The following is a 20056-nucleotide window of genomic DNA, read 5'->3' as shown; positions in this document are numbered from 1 at the left end:
AACAAAACGAGGGAATTCTGTGTAACTTGTGAATCTATCCTTTCACAAAGACAAAACCCTCCATATGCCGCCATATGTCTCTTGCCACCTTAAGTGTTTCTAATGGCTGCTTACCAGAGAATTAAACATCCTTAGTCATTAATCTTTGCTTCATAATGCTCAAAACGTTAAAGATGACAGAAACGATAAAGGTGTCATCCTGAACCTTTTGAATCATGTTGGCATTTAACTTCTGCGAGTGCAAACAGTTGATAGTGATCTTTCTGACTGCTTAATCATTTCCAACGACTTCCATCGTTCAGACCTGGGCTGGCTGACATATCCCGATCTAATCCATGAGTCATGAATGAAGTACTTGCCGAAGCGCGTCGACTTGCGCCGCCGGCACCAAGCGATGTTGGCCCGGATGAAGAAGGCGCCCCATAGGCCTCCGAAAACTCCCAAGAGGATGAAAGGGATGAGCTCGAACAGGTACCACGGCGTGTGGTACTCCACGTAGAACAGCACCAGGCGGCTGTTACCAAACGGGTTGATGGAGCGCAGGACAAAGGCCGCCACCAGGGCAGCGAAGAAGGAGCGCCACAACGTCTTGAGGGGGAAGTAGTAGCTCACCTGGATCAGAGAGAGAGGAGATGTTCACTTTAGATCATTATTCTGCCATTTACACAAGCATAAATTTTGATTTTTAGCATGAAGTAAAGTTTGAGGGTAATTTCTGGTCAGTTTAACAGTCTACAACGACATGAACTGTACCTCCTCCAAGCTGAAGAGCACTCCACCAATCGGGGCTCCAAAAGCAACAGACACCCCAGCCGCCGACGCAGCCGAGAGAACCTGAGAGAACAAAACAAACGCACCTCAGCTGATGTGATGGGGTCTAAAACACAGTCTTATATCATTATAATTATATACCAGGTGGGATGAATAAAAAAATATCAGATAATTAAACGACGTTACAACTAAAAACATCAACGTAAATTTCTTCTCCCCCACCTCTCGTTTCTTGGCCTCGTTCTTGCTGTACTTGGGGAAGAGGTAGGAGAAGATGTTCCCACAGCAGCAGGCCACGTGGACCAGGGGGCCCTCCTTCCCCAGGCTGAGGCCAGACGCCACAGCCAGAACCAGAGTGATAGTCTTGATCATCAGGGTCCACTTGCCCAGGTAGCCCCGGATGATAAAGCCACTCAGGATGGTTTTGATCTGGGGAGAGAGGAAGAGGAAGGTAAGGATTAAATTCAAGTCTAGCTACAAGGGCGGGTTTGATTTTCCACTGAGGACAAACAGGCAGGAAACATATTCATGGCAGAGTGAGGTAGTATGAAGGTTAAGATGCAAAGGTAACAAGCAGTGTGGTCTTTGTAGTCTAAATGACAACACAGCAGCAATTCCCCAAATGTTAGAAGCAAAAACCAGCAAATGTACTGCTTTTTCTTTTAAACTACTCAAACGATTATCAAAGTAGTTGGCAATTAATTGTCTATCAAAATATTAATCAACTAACAGAACAGATTATGTCATTTTATGGATTTTTTAATTAAGAAATAAGTTTTAATCCCCTGAAACTAACTTCCTTGTAAATAAGTAATTTGTACTTTTAGGGTTGAAAATAAATAATAAAAAAACAAAGTATTCACATCAATTTACATTTTTTTTGTCTGACATTTTGTTTCCAAATTCTTTGGGCCACTTTTGTATGCCTTTATTAAACAGTGGATAATAGAGAGTTGACAAGAAATAAACAAAATCAATCCATTTCTGACCAATTAAAATCAGGAGACGGATGATGTCATACATCCCACTAAACCCCTGCTTCAAAATAAATGCTTTTCCCATCTCTAAGCAAACTCAATTGCTTTAGCTGCATCTCTACCTACTGTCACCATCCAACTGCCTTGTTCCCATGGCAACAAAAAAAGAACATTTTCAGAAACTCAGAGCACTCAACTCAAAATGGCTATTTTTCCACATCTCCCTGCTACCCACTGAGTGAACAATTTCAAGCCACTTTATGACATTTAAAGGGAAACCCCATACAAGTGAAACCACGCTGTGAGGATCCCTGAGCGTACACATAACTAATTGGACCATTTTCACGGAGGCAGCTGCATAAGATTTATAGGCTTCCTATTTCATGTGCTACTTCGAGTTTCTGACACCCCGAGCGAATTGATTGGACGTGAGAAAATTAGAAAAACCGAGAGATGAAACAGAACATCAATGATCTGCACAAGCTCCTTCACTCACTCTGACACAGAGAGACAGTTAAGACACTCAGGCACCAAAAGAGATAGCCTGCTAACCTCATTAGTTTGATAAAACTGATGCGTTCTGTGGTTAAAAGTATTTTTGGACTGTGTGAGATAAAGACAAAGTATCTTTAACCAAATGATTAGAAATGTTTGAAATGTTGCATGAAAGCCAACTCTCATAGATGTTGGAAGTTTCCCCACAAGAACTTCAATGCACCACCAAGGGAGATGTTTAAATATGCTCCCTGCATGCAACAGCAAGCACCTTTCAAGTGTACCTGAAAGCACCATTTTCCTCACCTCAGGGATCCCGGAGCCGCATGCGTAGGGAGCGAACACCTTGACCAGACAGACGGCCAGGAAGGCGAAGGACAGAGCCCAGTAGATGTACATGAAGTAGTTCATGATGTACGAGCCGGGGCCCTGCAGAGAGGTGAGGAAGTAGAGGAGTGAAATCCCTGAAACTCACTGGTACCAAAAAATCATACAATCATAAAACACATGTGGGTGTGACTTAGAGCATGTCTGGAAAACATTGTGTTGTACGTGATATGCATGTTCACTGTTTCTTAATCTATTTATCACTTGTTAACAGAAATAATGCTTTTATTCACCATTTCAAATTGTTCATTCTTTCCTTTATGGTATCTCTGTTGAACTATTTCAATTGAATCTCAATACTTCCTGCATATTTCAAATTAAAAGCCTACCAGGTGAGATTCACTGAGGAGCAACTCAACGCAGCAGAGTGGCGAGACTATTATGTAAATGTACATTTTACTGTAAACATGGCGGATGTTTTTGAGGTTGCATTAGCAGCGACGGTGTCCCTAACATGTGCCTGCGTTAGTCAGTCTACCTCGGCCTGCCCCAGTATTAGCTCAGCCCAGCTCTTCCACTGAGGGCACTTGTCCCGCTCAGCGAAGGTGGTCTCATTGGACGTCCAGCAGCACTGCTCGTGGTTGAACCACATGGCGCTCAGACACACGCCCTCCTTCAGGTCATTCAACCAATCAGCAGCAATGTCAATCAGGCCAGCCAAAGCACCTGGCAGAGGGGGAAGAAAGGGGAACCAGGGTGGAAGGAAGGGGGTGAAGAGGTGAAGGCAGGGAGGAGAGAGGAAGAGGAAGAAGAGAAAAAAAGATGCAGAGGGAGTTAGCTTGCTAGTTATGCTACCATTTTTTATATGAGCCTGGTATCTTATTCATTAGGAACAGCAATGTAGTCCCAACTCTGTAAAAGTTGCTATTATAAAAAAAAAAATACAACATTTAACCTGACAAAGCTGTGTTCAGCTTGCAACAAGGAGGCTTTTTGCTCAAATGAAAGTCTTATAAATGTGCATCCTTCTCCTTAAATTCAGCACTAATCTTGATGACCAAAGAGCAGGGACGCCGTCATACACCCTAAATATTTATCGATATAAATTCAAAATCAGAATACTACAGGAACATCACTATAAACTAGAAATAGCCACATCATAGGGCAGACAAACATTCTTTCATAATGTATCAGAAACAACTGAAATCCTTAATTTCACATGTTCCAGGTCAGATGAGTCTTCATTAAATGTGTCATGGGTATTGAGTATTATTTACATGAGTATTGTGTCAAATCCCCTCCCTTTGTGACCTGAATGTTAGAGAAGCTATCCAACAAAACCTTTAAAACTTAAACTTTGACTAGCTGGTCCTCTCAAAGGGGTTCTGGTTTTGTTGGTCACATAGATATAAATAATTTGTATGGATCATTGCTGCTTTGAGCAGAAAGAAAATGCTTCCATTTGCGGTTAAATGAGAGCAAAAGACCAAGAGAAAGACTGAGCGCGAGCTGCCTGAGGCAAAGCATGTGAGAGTCACCAGCAGAGGAGATAACGGCCGTGTGCGTGTGTTTGTATTGTATGTGTACATGTGTGAGTGTGTGTGTTACCTGAGGCCAAGCCGGTGAGCGTCACCACCAGCCACCCAGACCAGGCGTCGTACAGGCTCTTTGTGAACTCCCATGCTGACTCCTTTTTCTTACTGTTGATCTAAAAAAAAAAAAAACACACAACAGTTAGAGAAAGAAAAGCAAAATCAAATATATAAACAACACAGCAAACTATATTTATAATCTTTGGGAAAATGTCATTAGATGAACAAGTATCAAATTACTTAAAGTGGCAGTAATGGAAGTGGGTCAAAGGTTTATGACTACTCCCCAATGATAAGCAGCTCAGTTATCTACTCTTGTGGCAGCGTTTCCACTGCGGCTTCAATAAAACAATAAAAGTCCTGTAAAGACAAGGTTATAATAAAACAATGTTTGACAAACTATTCAAATAACTCAAATACTTTTAAATTGCTGGGCTGTAACGTTGTGTCAATATTTGGATAGAAGTGTTGACACAGGGAAGTTGTGACCTTGACATGAAGCCGAAGAAGTCTATTGTGTGTCCATCCACTCCGATTCATTCATGAGTTCATCCACATGATGAAGACTGTGAGATGCAGTTGAAAGCTTCAAAACAAGCTAGTGAATGGACCATTTATTTCTTGTCAAACTAGATTTTAGTAAATGCATTACTATCTTAAAAGTAGTGGCTGGCTTAAAATAATTATCAACATTTTGTAGCAGAAAACATTTTACAATTTGATATTAAATCATTTTTCTTTGGATTTTCTGTTGATTGTTGCAGTTTCTGTAGGTTGTTTGAACTATTTCCCCTCTCTAATGAGCCAATGAGGCTAAAACTGCTGACCCAGTTACCCACCTTTTGTGCAACCCAAACAAACTGTTGCACAACAGACAGTGTGTTGTACATCACTTCCTGTGCAGCAGCAGGGTTTTTTTCCGCTAACACCAGCTAATGTGGCTTTATGAACTGGAAATGGGCTTTTTTAAGGCTAAAGTCCTTAGTATGCTTCAAGGTGCTGTTATACAACAAACCAGGTAGCTTGTTCAACGAGGAAATTGAAAGGTGTGTTGTTAAGAACAGCCACAATCAAAGACCAGTCTCTCCTAGACGACATTCATATTCTCCACAGCAAATTGGCAGCTTAAGACTTTTTCCCGTAGGCGTGGCCCTTTAAGGTTGTGTGTTTTTTGGCCGGCCTCAGTCTCCTCACCTTCCGGTGCCTCTCGCGGTCCTTGCACTTCTCACGGACCCAGTCGATGGTGTGGAAGTCGTCGTAGGTCCCCACACCAGGGATGGGCTCCTCTAGGAAGTCCAGCAGGTGGGTGGTGGTGCTGGGCGCCCCGCCCCCGTTAGACATGACGTAGTTAGACCCTGAAGAGGAAAGACAGAGAGAGAGAGATGGTTAATGAGAGTGAGTTCATGGTTCATCAATATAGTCTACCGCGATACAACACAGCACATGAGAGTTTGACTTCTTCACTTTGAGTTCAACATTTGAATGTTTTAATGTCCAAGTCCTCTAAAAATAGAGGAAAAGGAAGAAGTATGTCATATAAAAAAAAGAGACAATATGAAGAGATTCATCACAGTGCTGCCTGCTGCAAAATAGAGCTACATCTCCTTCCGACCCATCACAAACACTGCGGAGCAAAACACACAGTCATCGCCGAGAGATAATGACACAGCTACTCCTGTAGGGCCAGCAAGCCATCACCTCATCTGGAAGAAAAACAATGAGGGAGTGGAGGTTTATCTGCACCGCCTGAACATTTGGATGAGTGAACTATAAACTATGAAATGTATGGAGGTAATCTTTTATCCACATTTACACACACAGTCACACCTAGTCTGGAGAATTTGAGTAGAGGTAAGCTGCTGAACCTTAACAGCAGTTCTTGCTCATTTCATATTTTACATTTTGAAGCTTTCAAAGAGTCAGCTTCTACTAAAAGTGCTTTATGTGCAAACCAGACTTAGTAAATTACATCTTAATTATATTAAAAACCTTCAACAGATTTCTTGATGTCTTTTTTTTGTAGGCCCCAAAAAATCCCCCGTCGTTTACAGAGTAATAACCTGGATGTCTGGCTTTCTCATTAGCGCTGTTCTGATTGTATCAGCCTCTTGGCTGCCAGATAATGTGATTGCTCATAGTTATTGAGCCTTAGGCAGTTAGTTCAGTAATGCCTTCAACATGAGTATGATTAGTCACAGCATAGGCAGCGTATAACAACAATAAATACAATACAAACGTTGTCCACTGCTTTTGAAAAGATCGTGCTGATACTATAAATAGATTATTATCCAACAACGACATGAGACTCTCTCTAAATCGGTCTGATCTGATCTGGCTGGATGCACAGATTTTATAAAAGAAGGGTGAGCAAAACATATACTCACATCAGCACACAAGCACACACACAAACACAAACAACAAAACAGAGAAAAAAGAAGGCAGAATTATTTGGATTTCCTGCCTGCATGTTCAGAGATTTCTTTAATAAAACAAAAGAGAAAACGTTAATATTCTATAATATATTTTTGTGAGAAGAGGATAATCAAAACTCGTCAAGACCTTCTCATCATCCTCATAAATCATAAACTCCAATAGTCAAATATTAGAGTGTCAACTCCTCGACTTAAAAAATGCAATGCCATGTTTGATCTGGCACAAATTTAGGGAGAACCAGTCTTTTGACATTTGAAATTGTCAGAAAGAAGCTGAGCCTAATCCTCCCACTTGTGACAACGCAAATATGCGAGACTTCTTCTTCTTCTGCAACACAAAGAGAGTTCAGTGTGTAACAAGGACAAAAGAGAGGCAACAACAGAGCAACAGTTGGAAAACTACTTGTTTGCCCTGTCTGTGTTCATTCAGAAATATCAGACCATATAATATATAAAAAGGTGTTAACTATGATGTGGTAACAGAAGCTAAACATGGACACATGCTGCTGGGAATGTCTCTCTTAATCAAGTATCCACACTTACAAATATGGCTGAAAGCATCATTTAAAGCCTCTGTACTGGAACACATTTATACCTTAACGGGAAATAAAGTGGTTTATCACTTTGAGAGATCAGAAGTCGGTGGATGTTTACCCAGAGACAGCAGAACATTTACCACAGGAACAACAAGAGATAAGAGCTCGTATTTTTGCATGTCACTATGTAAAAGTATCTTTTATAAATTGACCAAATCTGGATAGAAAGATTCAGGAAATACAGCTGAGTAGTAGTCTTATCTTAAAACAACCGCAATTTAAATTATTGTAAGACAAACAAATGTTATTTCCCTAATCAAATATTTCCAGTTTGCCCTTTGAAACCAACCTCAAATGCTGATATCCGGTTAGTTCGTAACAGTCAATCTGAACTTCCTCTGCCACGTTCATTCATTCATTCGCTCAATGCCATGCGGCCAGCTACTGAATTTTCCTGAATCCTGTGATAAGACACTGTTGACAGCAGAGGATGTTACTGAGGGTAGAAATTCACTTATTTTAGCAGATAATTAAGTACAAAAGGAACCACTGAATGACTGTTGGTTTCCTGCCAAAAAGACACTTAAAGAGTAGAGAACACAAGCAAAAATGGAAATGATAAAATGGAAATTTCGCACCCTGCATGCTATTTTGTGATGGATGTAATCTGTCACACAAAATGAAACAAAAGCACCTCAGCGTGCTTTCATTAAGCGGCTCGCTCACGCTGCTGAAGATGAAGGTGTGAATGCAGGAATGTGGGCGAGAGTAAAGACACAGCAGGATTAATACTAAAGTCTTGAAGCCATTTGAACAGCAGACGTACGCATTCCAGTCCACAATGCATTTTTAATCTCCTGAGCATAAGTACAACTAGGGCAGGGTCACGACTAGCAAACAAGGCCTCAGTCATAGATGTTAACCCTCTGCAATAAACATAAAGAAACCTTAGATGGCTCTAACCAGGGCCATAAAACGGATCATAAAATGGCATCAATGCATCTGCATCCTTTCCCAGCATCACTGCACTGCAGCTGCTATAGCAAATACAAAGATATTACCATATATAACAAATGAGCTATAGAACTAAATGCACCAAAAAAATGAATCCACAACAGGCGAGAATAAGGTGATGCTTTGCGTCAGATTTCATATATTTTAAAAAAGCACATTTTTTATCCTCGATAACTGAGACATATGATGATATATCCTGTTTCCCACATTATCGAATGTAGGCCATGACACAGCCTTTAAAAGAGAAAGAGCATCTTATTAGCTCATATGAGGGGCTTTGATGTTTGACGGGATGTGAGGGAGGAGAAATAAATTGGAAAACCCTTCTGTAAGAGTTTCTTAGAGACGCAAGAACAAAATGGCCAAGTGTAGCTTTCGTCTGACCAGCAGATACATATCCTGTTCAGAGAGGAGGAAGAAGGGGAAGTGAGTGTGTAAGAACTGTTGTAGAGTCAGCAACAGTGTGAGTGCCAGGCCTGGCAGAAATAATCAAGGGATAGAGTGATTGTGTGTGTGTGTGTGTGTGTGTGTGTGTGTGTGTGTGTGTGTGTGTGTGTGTGTGTGTGTGTGTGTGTGTGTGTGTGTGTGTGTGTAAGTGAAGGGGAGGTGGGGAAGTCTGATATGGAGGTCTGATATTTTCGGACAGGACTGAGGACTTTTTGAACATATGAACACACAGACTTGAAATCTGAGAGCAAAAAACAATAACAAATAGTAGAGCTGTGTGTGACTTTCTCGAAAACTATTTCGAAAGGAAATGTTTATGTGGTTTGAAGACCAACTTTCCTTTGAGTCATCAGTTTGCACTTCTGCATAGTAAGCAAAAGAGAGGAAGCTGTTTCAGTAAAAAGTAAAGCACGACCTACACCCTTAAGAAATGTGCGACATGTCTTGTGGCATGCTTTGGATTCTGGTTTATTGAGGAAACACTGCTACTTATTCATATTTCAGTTGAGTTTTTTGTTGCTAGTACAAACCACTATTGGCACAGTTTCATAGAAGAAGATAAACTAGGTATTTTTTAAATAGAGTACTCAAGGTTAAAAATCACGTCCTTCGGAGATCGAACGTTGAAACTTGAACTCACGAGAGGAAACATCGGGGAAGACAACAGCTTTAACTGCTATGGCATCCAGTGGTGGGATGCAACCAATTACATTTACTCAAGTACTCTACTAAAGCAATGATCTTGATGATTTTAATTTAAATAAGTGCATGTTGAGTCACTATTGATCGAATTAGGGAACACAATGGTGATTGGGATCCAGAAACACACCGGCAATCACTGCTTATCGCCCCGGGTGCCAACAAAAAAGAACGAAACGGAAATCTACGAGGTTGTAACTAAAAGTAGAAATTGGATGTACTTTACTTGAGTCTTTCCTTTTCATGCCACTTTCTACTTCTTCTCCACTACATTTCAGAGGGTAAATATTGTACCACAGAACTTGCTTTCGAGAGCTTTCAACTGTTACCCTCACTGTAATGTATGTGAACAAAGAAACATTATATTTGCAGCAAATATTGTATTTATTTCTATGTCTGAAGTGCTACAGTTAGATCCATTAATTCAAGACCGAAAAAGAAATCAAACCATCATTGCGATTTCTGTCCCTCATGGGCCACTGTAGTTGCTTAAAAAAACCCAGATTATCCACCATGAAGCACACTATACACACAGTAGTAGCAGCAATGCTGACCACAGACACAAAAAGATGGTACAAAACATTTAAGGTAAGAGATTTCTGCAAAGTATAAAATATTAGTGTTTGTTTTATTGTGAATAAATTTGTAATAATAATAAAAAATGCAAAAAAGGGAGCAAAACATAGACAGAAACCCAGCAGAGTCACACCATGAAAACAAGACGGCACAACGCTGAGACTGCAGCTCCACACTGCAGTAACTATGGCAACATTCCCAGCTCCCAAGTCGAATAGACGCAGCTTTTTTTGTGGGATTTGACTGATGACATAAATCAGACCTCCTGATGATGCAGCACTACAGGCACCCATCAGTCGAGATAGGAGCGTGGAGCAAAGCGAAGGTGACGCCACGGAAAAAACAGAAAACCAAAAGAGACTGCGTACGAGCACTTTGCCAGCTTCACGCTCCATCGGGTGAGGGAGCACACTGACAAAAGACACACATGTGAAAATAAGGCTTCGGTTTCTTTCCCTTGTGCATGAAAACAGTGACTCAGCGTTTCTGTTCAGCCTTCATGAGGGAGAAAAGCCACGTCGGTGCATACGCAGGAGAAGACTACCACTTCTTTAAATGATTGTGTCGCAGCCTTCCTGTATTACTATGATCAATGAGGTGGATGCTCGTTTTTTTTTTTTTTTTAGGTGGAGAAATTCCAGGTTTCTAGTGCAATAATCGCCCCCAGCATTCCCCGCTGTAATAGGCCTACTCTACTACTGCTGAGTAAATCAGATCAGAGAGCTTTAGAGGAAGCTGGCCGGGACACCCTGGATCAGCCCGTTTGGAGTAGCGTTAGTCTGCTCAGCAGTCATGTGATCGGCATCATAAAACTGACCCCGACAACCCTCCGTACAGGCTGAGAAGCCCTGGTGTCCAGACTGGTGGAGTCCCTGGAGTCGCACAAAAAAAGGCTGATAAATAAATGGATCAGTCTAAAAAGCCTCCCTTTTTTTGGTGTGTGTTTACATATGCTGTGTTGCTTTCAGGATAGTTGAGACAAGGACACAGCGTGTAAGGTAAATGACCTCAAGGCAACCAAATGGCTATATTTACTGTACAAACACTATGTCGAGATTTCCAGTTATTAAAGCAGGAAACTGTCACAAAAACATCTGGATTATAATTCCTGTAATCATTACATTTGTCAAATAACAGAAGATTCATGGGTAAAGCCTCTACGTGAAGAGCTAGCAAAATGGAAAGAGAGAGGTAGATGTACATTTGGATGTGGTCTGAAGAATTCAAGAAAGGAGAGGATCACGAGCTGGACCAAAACTACGCACGATAATGAGGAGATAGAGAATAAAAGCTTTGATTTAGGGGACATCCCTTTGCACATAGTGGATTCAGGCAGTCCTAAACTAACTAGGGGCCTTTTGTCTCTGCTCAGTCACCGTACAAATCTAACAAGGCCTGTAGGAACCTGAAGAAAGCTCCCTGAAGGCCACACAGGAAACAAAAATAAGGACACGGTGCAAGTACTCAGATTTGTCGTAGAAAAACAAGCTGGCATAATATATATGACTGCATGCCTTTCACCCCGAGGACCTCGTTATGTGTGATGTGATGTAAGATGACGTCCCGGATCTGGCCAACAGGTGTCACACTGCGGGAACATTGTATAAACGCTTCAACAACACAAAGCCTTAGTCTACGAACATCCAGTTCACATGTGCAGCAGCCGAAGCCAGACTGTGTGAGGGGAAATTAAAATGGATGCCCATGGTGTTGTGTTTAGTCGCTGCTGCTGCTTACAGGCCCGGACACAAGCCTTCACACCAACTCAGCTCCCTCTTTATCTCATTATCTCTAGCTGACACACACACACACACACACACACACACACACACACACACACACACACACACACACACACACACACACACACACACACACACACACACACACACACACACACACACACACACACACACACACACACACACACACACACACACACACACACACACACACACACTGCTAGTTGATCATCTACAGAGAGGTGAATGGTGAAAGGAGCTGGGCAGGAGGTTGTTTTGCTCCCAAGAATAGCAATGGCTGCTTGAAATCCATACTGGCTCTCGGATTTCTGTCGCCTCACCAACAATATGATGAAGGCTGTACGGCTACATGCACTCACTGTACAAGAAGGAGGAGGAGGAGGAGGAGGAGGATGGCCTCTGTCATCACAGCAGCATTGAGAAAAGGAGGGAAACGGAGGGGAATCGGGGGAGAAGAAAAGACGAGGGGGGACGTGGCGTACCTCTTTTAGGGATCTCCTGCAGGGGGATGGTGTCCCCTCCCCCGTCGTAGGGCAAATAGGGGTCGGCCGCTGCGTCCTCCTCCTCCATGTTGACAGCTGAGACGAGGCTAGGCTAAGCTGAGCTAGGCTGCACTACGCACTGCTTGCTGCTCGTGTGTCAGTAGCTGCTGCTGCTGCCATGTTTACCAGAGGAAGACAAGTGGGGCTGTGAGAGTGTGTGTGTGTGTGTGTGTGTGTGTGTGTTTGAGAGGAAGAGAAAGAGTGTGTGTGTGTTTGTGTGTGTGTCCTCTCTCCCTCCCCCTTCCCTTTTTTCTCTCTAGCTCTCTCTCTCCACTGCAGCAGCTGACTGTTAGAGCTGATGATGTCACCACCAACTCAAAAGGGAAAGACGAGCACACCAGTCCGGTCAGCCTTGGTTGCTAGGGGAGATCAGTGAGCCCTGCCTGTATGGGCGAGACCATGACGCCGGGCCAGAGGGGTGTGTGGTGTGTGTGTGTGTGTGTGTGTGTGTGTGTGTGTGTGTGTGTGTGTGTGTGTGTGTGTGTGTGTGTGTGTGATGGGGAAAGCTCTAAAATGGAATATTCTATTCTGAGTAAGTGCAGGGGGGTTAAAGTAAGAAGTAATGGAAGTTCTACTATGGATAATGAAAATAGAGCTGAAAATATATGTAAATCAGTTGACTGGCAATTTTTTTTTTTATATGCAACCATTTTGATTATTAATTCATTATAATTCTTTACGCAAATATCCCAAAAATGAGAATTTTTCCTGCATTCTTTATGTCATATGTCTTTATGTCATATGTTAGGGTTTTTACTTACAGTAAAAAAAAAATGGTGTCTTCAATCTACTTTCCAACCCATGTGAACTGAAGTTAAATAATCAGAAGCGAGCACATAGTTAGTGGCTGTTTCAAGACAGAGGGTGTTTTGTAAACTTGAAGTGATCATGTGTTATTAAATGAAACTATGCGGGTGAAGTCAGGACTTGCAGCTTCCAGGCCTAAAGAATGGGACTCTGACTCTTTCACATGCTGTACCTTTGTTTTCACCATAATAGAAGAAAAAAAACAAAAAGAAAACAGTCCGTCATATGTTAGACCTCAATGCTCCCTTACCTTTCAGCAGGGATCCTGTTGCTAGGCAATGATTCAGGAGACATCAGCCATAGTTTGTTACCTCCCTGCTTGACAAGTCCCATTCAGGACGTCAAACCGGCGGAAAAACAACATGAAGTTTGAAAAAAATAAAAAAAATCTCCAGAGTCTCTATAATCCAGTGAGTTAAAAGGAAACAGAATAAATCCCTCTCAGTTCAAGGACCCAGATTTCCCGAAGCATTGCTCCGTGTATCTCCTTTACTTCCTCCCAGAAAAAGTTTTCACAAAACAATCTCCACGGGGAACTCGGAGTGAGCCAGCCCCCGTGCTCTCACTGCAGTCCTAGACCCGGAGGAGGGCTTTACAAGCTCTCCAGTTAACCCACCCCTCACTAGTACACTAAAATAGCAAAGGGGGAGGCAGAAACAGGCAGCACACCAGCTTCAAGGAAGAAACAGTCAGCCAGAGATTTTCCTGAAACGTTAACTCACACCGGCTGGCAGCCAAACTGGTTCATGGGAATGTCGGTGCACGTAAGGGTGTCACACACAGATAAGGAGTGACGGGAGCGGGAGGTGGAGTACAGTAGTGTGTTACAGTTCAGTACAACATATCAAAGACAGGATAGACTGGAATGTGAAATAGTAGCTATGGAGGATTGTTAGCTTTTGTTACGATATGGTTGACACGACAGAGGTTATCAGATTCCTTCAATAATTAAAAGACACTAATCAGCGATGTGTTGTGCGTCTGATTGTTGCAACATTCACTCTGTTTTCGTAGTGGCAGTAGAAGTGGTGGCAGGTTAGGGTTACCCCATGCTTTCACCTTTCCTAGTTAACTACCCAGAGGTCCAGCTTCAAAAGAATGAGAGGCCGAGACTGGAGACACTGAAATGTAAGACAACCCCTCTTAAACGGACACACATACAGTACATAAAAAACAACCTCTACTGCCTTTCCTGAGTGGGAGATACTAAAGAAAAGAAACAACGCCCCAAATTATCTGCAACAACTCCCAGGATGATAATATCTTTGGTTCTTCCCTCACATTTCACAGAGCACCGTCTATGAGTCGGCCGATAAGTTAATACAAATGTCAGTGCACAAGTGCCAAACTAGGTTTCATGCAATTTAGAAACAGTGTCCCCATTACAAAGTTTATCCATATGTATCTTGATCATAATTTTTTTTAAAAGGACAAATCTAAAGAGATGAGTATAAAGATTGTTTGTTTGTGTTATGATGAAAAACTATCGTCAAGGAAACATCAATATCAGTCTCAACCTGTCGGGCTGTAGTACGTAGGCTAATGAGCTAAGCTAACACGTTCAATATAACATTATGTACTAAACAACATGTTCACATGCTAACACTAGCATGCTAACGTGTAAAAAATACTAAATGTGATGTCTACAAAGCAACGGTAAATTCTTACAGACATTACCAGCTTATGGTTAGTATTCATGTTTATGTGTTCATGTGAATTGTCATTAAAAGTGTGAAAACAGAAGTTTTGTAGAAGATGAAAGGTACTACAGATGCCAGGCGCTGCAATTAAATATGTTATAATTGAAACTTTCTCCATTAGACCATTAGTGCACAGGGTAACCTTTTCATTTAGTTTAATGTGTTTTTCCGTTGAAGGATCACCGCAACCTTCACATGGATATGAGCTTTTAATACAATGAGCAAGTGTTAAGCTTCTGAGCAGTAGATGTCCACTTTAACAGAAATATTACAGTTTGTGCCAAATATACAAGTACCGCATGACTTATAAGGCTTGAGGCAAACTGAAAAAAGTTGCACCACAATAGAGATAAATGGCAGGGAAAAGATCTGTTCTCTACAAGCAACTAGTCCAGTTAACTTCTACTACAGCCTTCCAAACAAATCTTTATTTAAATGTTTTATTGTGTCTTTAAACTTACTCAAATTAAGGCAGTTTATGCTAAATGAACCAATTCAAATTGGCCAGATTTGACCCTCTCTGTACAGCAAACACTCAAAACATTTCACACAAAACCAGACCAGCAAATTTCCAAATCGTTTACATTTGGAGAGCCAAGCTCAGCCGACACCTCTGACCCAACATGTGTGCTTTCTGTCCAATCAGCTGCAAACCAAAACTGAAGAGAGGAATCAGCATTTTTTTCTCAGACAAGGGAAGAACAAACAGGATGCAGCAGATCAGATGTCGAATGGGACACCAGATATACCAGTCAGGAGCACCACTGAGTTTCTGAATGAATGAGAAACAGGTGTCTGAACTGGAATGACTGGTATGATAATACTCATTTAGCCTGGATGGCAGCCAGATAGGCAGAGATTTCTCCGATTAGACGTCTAACTATGAATGAAGTGTTGATCTGAACTTATTATCTGACTCGGCAGAAAACACAAAGGTAAACACTCCTTAAATGCATGATAAATACTGTATCTTTTTAATAAGCTTAAATCGCTGTGTCTCATGTGTACAGCACGCTCCACCTAAGCTCTTCCATATTCAGCCAGCCGATGACGTATTTATGAATACAGACGAAAAAAACGGAGGCTCTGCCACGTGTCTGTATCAATACTAAGACCCATTGCTACCTGACGGGAAATAATAAATCCACGTAAGCCAAGAGACAAGGCGGAGGAGGAACAAAGAGCGAAGCCAAAGCAAACATTTAAAGCGGAGGCAGATCAAAAGACAAACTGCAGGAAACAGGAAGCAAGATCGTTAAAAAAAGGTGACCAGGTCAAGATGGTGAACGGAAACAGGAGCAGGCAAAACCATAAAAGCATGCAAAGGAAAGTTTGGTTCAAGACAAGAAGAGTGAGATGTGCAAACACATGATTATAGGTGGTAGGAAACAACTTCAAATACCAAAAAACAAACTGTCCTAAGAGAGCCTAACAAGTGGTTATAAAGCCATTAGTTAATAGATGTTTAACTGGACAATGCAAAGAGAGATTACAAGGAGTTCACAAATTAATTAATCAATGAATTAGTCAATAGCTCATATTGCAAAATGTATTTTTAAATGACTAAATAAACAACAAATAACTTTAATCACTGGGCTTTTAAATGGGCAAACACACGTCTATTTCGCTGCTCCTTTATTTATTTATCTAGGTAAACAGAATAAATCTTATAAGTTATTTAAAATAAAGGTCAAATATGCCGATAAGACCATGAGATTTGGTTGAAAGGTCTGAAAAAGCAAGTGTGTTTACTTTGTCACAAAGACTCATTCTTATTGGCTATGACCTCACCATACTATCATGTGAGTTAAAGGTCTCACTAAGGTCACCTGAGCCGGTACCATTTTCTGAATGAAGACCATCAGAAGCTCAGATAATGGGTTTTTTTCCAGCAGGTTACAAAGAAGTGTCTTTTGTTGTCTAAAGCCATTATCATTTTTCCATTTAAATATGATTTATAACCATTCGTGAGGCCGGATCATGACGGCGGCGGGTGTCTGCAGGGTGCGACAAGACGGCACGTAGAGCAGCTGATGGGTGTGGATGAAGATGAGGGAGAGGATAGGGGGTGGGGGTGGGGGGGGGGGGGCAGATGGTGGAACGACTGCGCCATAGGACAGCAACACACACGAGCGAACACACACTTGATGCGTCTTGACATCAGCAGTGGGCTGACTCATCACCAGAGCAGCAACGCGTCAGCTTAGTCAGAAGATACAACTTGACTTTTGGACTTTGAAGACGCAGCAACAGGAAGAAGCTCACTGAGAATTCGAGGATAGCTCCTATCTGATTGGAGGGCGAGGTTTGTCGTCAAAGCTCGAAAAGGTCCAGGACCAATCAAACAGCTTGGGAGGAGGGGGTGGGGGAGGAGGTATTTTGGTGGTGTCCTGTTCTCCCTACCTGGGGAGGCAGCGTCCCCATCCAGCAGGTTGTCGTCCTCGGTGGTGTGGAAGTCCATGACGACGCCGGCTCCATCCAGCAGCTCCTCGTCGCTGCTGGCGCTGGCGATGCTGTTGTAGCTGTTCCTGCAGTAGCCTCTGTGGTAGAGCTGCTCCGACTCCATTTAGCAACGCACCGGTGCCCTGGATGATAAGGAGGAAAAGGGAGGGAAGGAGGGAAGGAAGGAAGGAGGGGGGTGGGGTGGTGGAGATATACACACCGTGTTGTGAGGATGCTAGGTTATAGAGTCTACAAGGTGAAGCGGGTCAGTCAGGTACACAGATGGGAAGGGCGGGTTGTTAACGTGCATGTTGACAGAACAACACAGACAAAAACAGCAAAGACAGACGAGCCCTCAGTGAGTGATGGAGAGATTATAGTCATACATACATTTATGGTCCAAAAAAATCTAAACACAAACAGTTTCCAGAGCTTTTTTTCCCCTCAGACAAACAACAAAAAATTCTGAGGTGAAAGACAATCAACTTCGGAGAGTGAGGCAACTGGTGCCTTCACTAGGAAACCAAAAAAATGAGAAACGCCCACAAAGAAATACAAAGTACTTTCCTACATGACACAGAGAGTTTTACACGTCTTTTTTCTTACCAGATAAATTATGCCAAGATCAAAATACGCACTATATTATATTCAATATTGTTTTCGATCACTGACTTCAATCTCTGCAAACCTCTCACAAAGCCAGTCTTTATTATGTACCCTTAAAAGTCCTCAATTTCAGATCTCTATCTTCTTTTTTCTGTGTTGTGGTTCAATAAACATCTCCAGTGTTAGTAGGTACATTTCCTTTCATGACTAAGTGTTCTTGGCAAACAGAAGAAGGGGATTACTGGTAAAAAAAAATAAAAAAATATGTGCAACTATATTTACAAAAAGGAGATAACCTTGAGAGATAAGAGAGACAGTCTGACAGATATAATATAACCCCTACAGAGCACGGTGATGGAAGATTAAGTAAAACAAAAAGGGAATGAGAGGGAAAGAAGATAGGACGTCTATCAGAGTTAAAGATGAACGCAGCCTGTCAGATATCTGGACCTCTCGACCTGTGATTCATCGTTACGTCTAGTGTGTAAGGGAGTCTAGCAGCTGACATGAAAGTCAATATCTCAGATATGAAACCGACACGCTTTCCTTTTTGCAACGCAACACAATATCTGACTAAATACTATGAAATCTGGAACTAATTAAAAACAAAATATAATGTAAAGGAATAAACTAATTCAAGTTATTTTAATGTAACCTTGAGATGGGAAAAAAGCAAGCAAATAATTCAACATATATAATGAATAAATATTTTATCTGGTTTTAAATTGAGATTTTCCTTTTTTAAATCCCTATTATCTCTATAATTCTATTTATAAACGTCTAAGGAATTTATGGACCAATAAAATTAAGCTTTTAGTTGATTAACAATGTCTATGGACAAGACTCGTCTTCTTTGAGTTAATCTTCAAATTAGTGTTGTTTTTGAAGAAAAGTGAAAATGAGAGAAACACTTATTGACTGACAACATGAGATGATATTAATTTAAATAATCTAAACCACTCGGTGCTGAAAACTGGCAACCGTTTAGTGACCGGAGTTTGCAATTTTGCATATGCTATAAATTTACATTTCGTCATCTAACACAATAAAATCTGAACATATTTGAATTCCTGTGACAACTTCCTCCTCCACTTTGGTAGTAATGCATCTAGCCAGGACTGAGCTTTAAACCTTTTTTTTTTTTTTACATCTTTGTTTCTTAATTTGTTTTTGATAATACTTAAAGTTTGAAGTTGTTTTTTTTAAGCAGTTATGTTGTAATGTTTTTGCTGCACATACAAGTGGTGTATTTATAGAATGAGGGATTAAAATGACACATGTACATCCTCCCTAATCAGAGAGGATGATTCTGATAATGAAAGCAGTGGACCAAACAGAGCAGAGCGGTGTGGACACACAGCACCTCACCTGTGCTCAAACAGAGACCCCCTGTGGCAGAAGTGCAAACTACACCAGAATCATATATGTGACGGACGTGACCCAAAACGATCCCCACCAGCCCTAACACAATGACAGTCCAATGACCTGAAGATATTTATAGAATATCCGTCTGCAGGGCATGATGGGTCACACAGTAATAGAGAGGGAGAGAGTTTAGGAGAACGATAGACATTTAATGTGCTCCGGTGCTGCAGCCTGACTGATCTTCACTAATCCTTCACGGTCCGACAGGCGGCTACAATTCCTCCATATCTCTGTGGAGGAAAAGGGCCTGGCTCTAGATTTCTAAGCTCCCTTCATATCGACCTGAACGGATTCGACTTTCTTCTTGTTCTTGTTTTTTTTTTTTCTCCTGCAGTGTGCTGCCACAATGAAAAGGAAGTGAAGAAAAAGAAAAGTTTGAGTCAGCGAGATTGATTTAGGAAGCGGATTTCTTCCAAAAATGTGAAGAGCATACAGAACAGTGAGTTTCAAGGTGAAACAGACATTATTTCACTTTTGAAACGTTTCTGAACTGCCACAAACAGATCTTTGGCTGTTCTTTGCTGCACATTTCCACAAACAATTCATAGTTAACGCTCTAATTTAGATTAATTTAACATTTAAAAAAATGGTCCGCAGCAATGTGGCCATGTCCCTTTAGATGTCGGGTGTTGCAGTGAAAGTCACTCACCTCTAACAAATAAATCCAGACACTTTGTTATGACAGCAACGCCACATCCCGGCAAAAGCGATCATGAACAAAAAAAAAAACTCTGCGAGCGGCAAACGTTGAAACTGAAGACCGCTAATCCACTTTGGCACAAACTCGATAATGTGAGGAAAGGAAAGAAGAGAAACTTTCCCCTCTGCCAACAATCGAAATCCTTTTGAGCTAGATCAAATCAGCCAAGCAAATAAATTCAATTCAGCCTGTTTACGGAGTCAAT

General features: G+C 41.5%; 1 protein-coding gene across 7 annotated transcripts in view; it reads right to left on the bottom strand.

The window, feature by feature from the left end:
* clcn3 (chloride channel 3) overlaps nt 1-20056 on the bottom strand; it is a 35365-nt gene that overhangs the window by 10830 nt on the left and 4479 nt on the right. For 3 of the 7 annotated variants that reach the window (XM_054602022.1, XM_054602024.1, XM_054602028.1), the window contains exons 2-9: nt 17082-17263; nt 5357-5517; nt 4179-4278; nt 3109-3296; nt 2550-2672; nt 994-1200; nt 754-834; nt 360-612 (exon numbers count right to left, since the gene is read on the bottom strand). In XM_054602022.1, the coding sequence (XP_054457997.1) occupies nt 360-612; nt 754-834; nt 994-1200; nt 2550-2672; nt 3109-3296; nt 4179-4278; nt 5357-5517; nt 17082-17244 (1276 nt within the window). In that variant the 5' untranslated portion in view covers nt 17245-17263. Of the gene's footprint in view, nt 1-359; nt 613-753; nt 835-993; nt 1201-2549; nt 2673-3108; nt 3297-4178; nt 4279-5356; nt 5518-12111; nt 12533-13228; nt 13361-17081; nt 17264-20056 lie in introns of those variants that run through there. The other 4 variants (XM_054602026.1, XM_054602023.1, XM_054602027.1 and 1 more) reach the window with 4 other exon arrangements.

This window comes from Anoplopoma fimbria, chromosome 7, assembly GCF_027596085.1.
Source record: "Anoplopoma fimbria isolate UVic2021 breed Golden Eagle Sablefish chromosome 7, Afim_UVic_2022, whole genome shotgun sequence".
NCBI lineage: Eukaryota > Metazoa > Chordata > Actinopteri > Perciformes > Anoplopomatidae > Anoplopoma > Anoplopoma fimbria.
The sequence above is the reverse complement of the archived record's forward strand: the minus strand, read 5'-3'. Positions and strand labels throughout refer to the sequence as shown.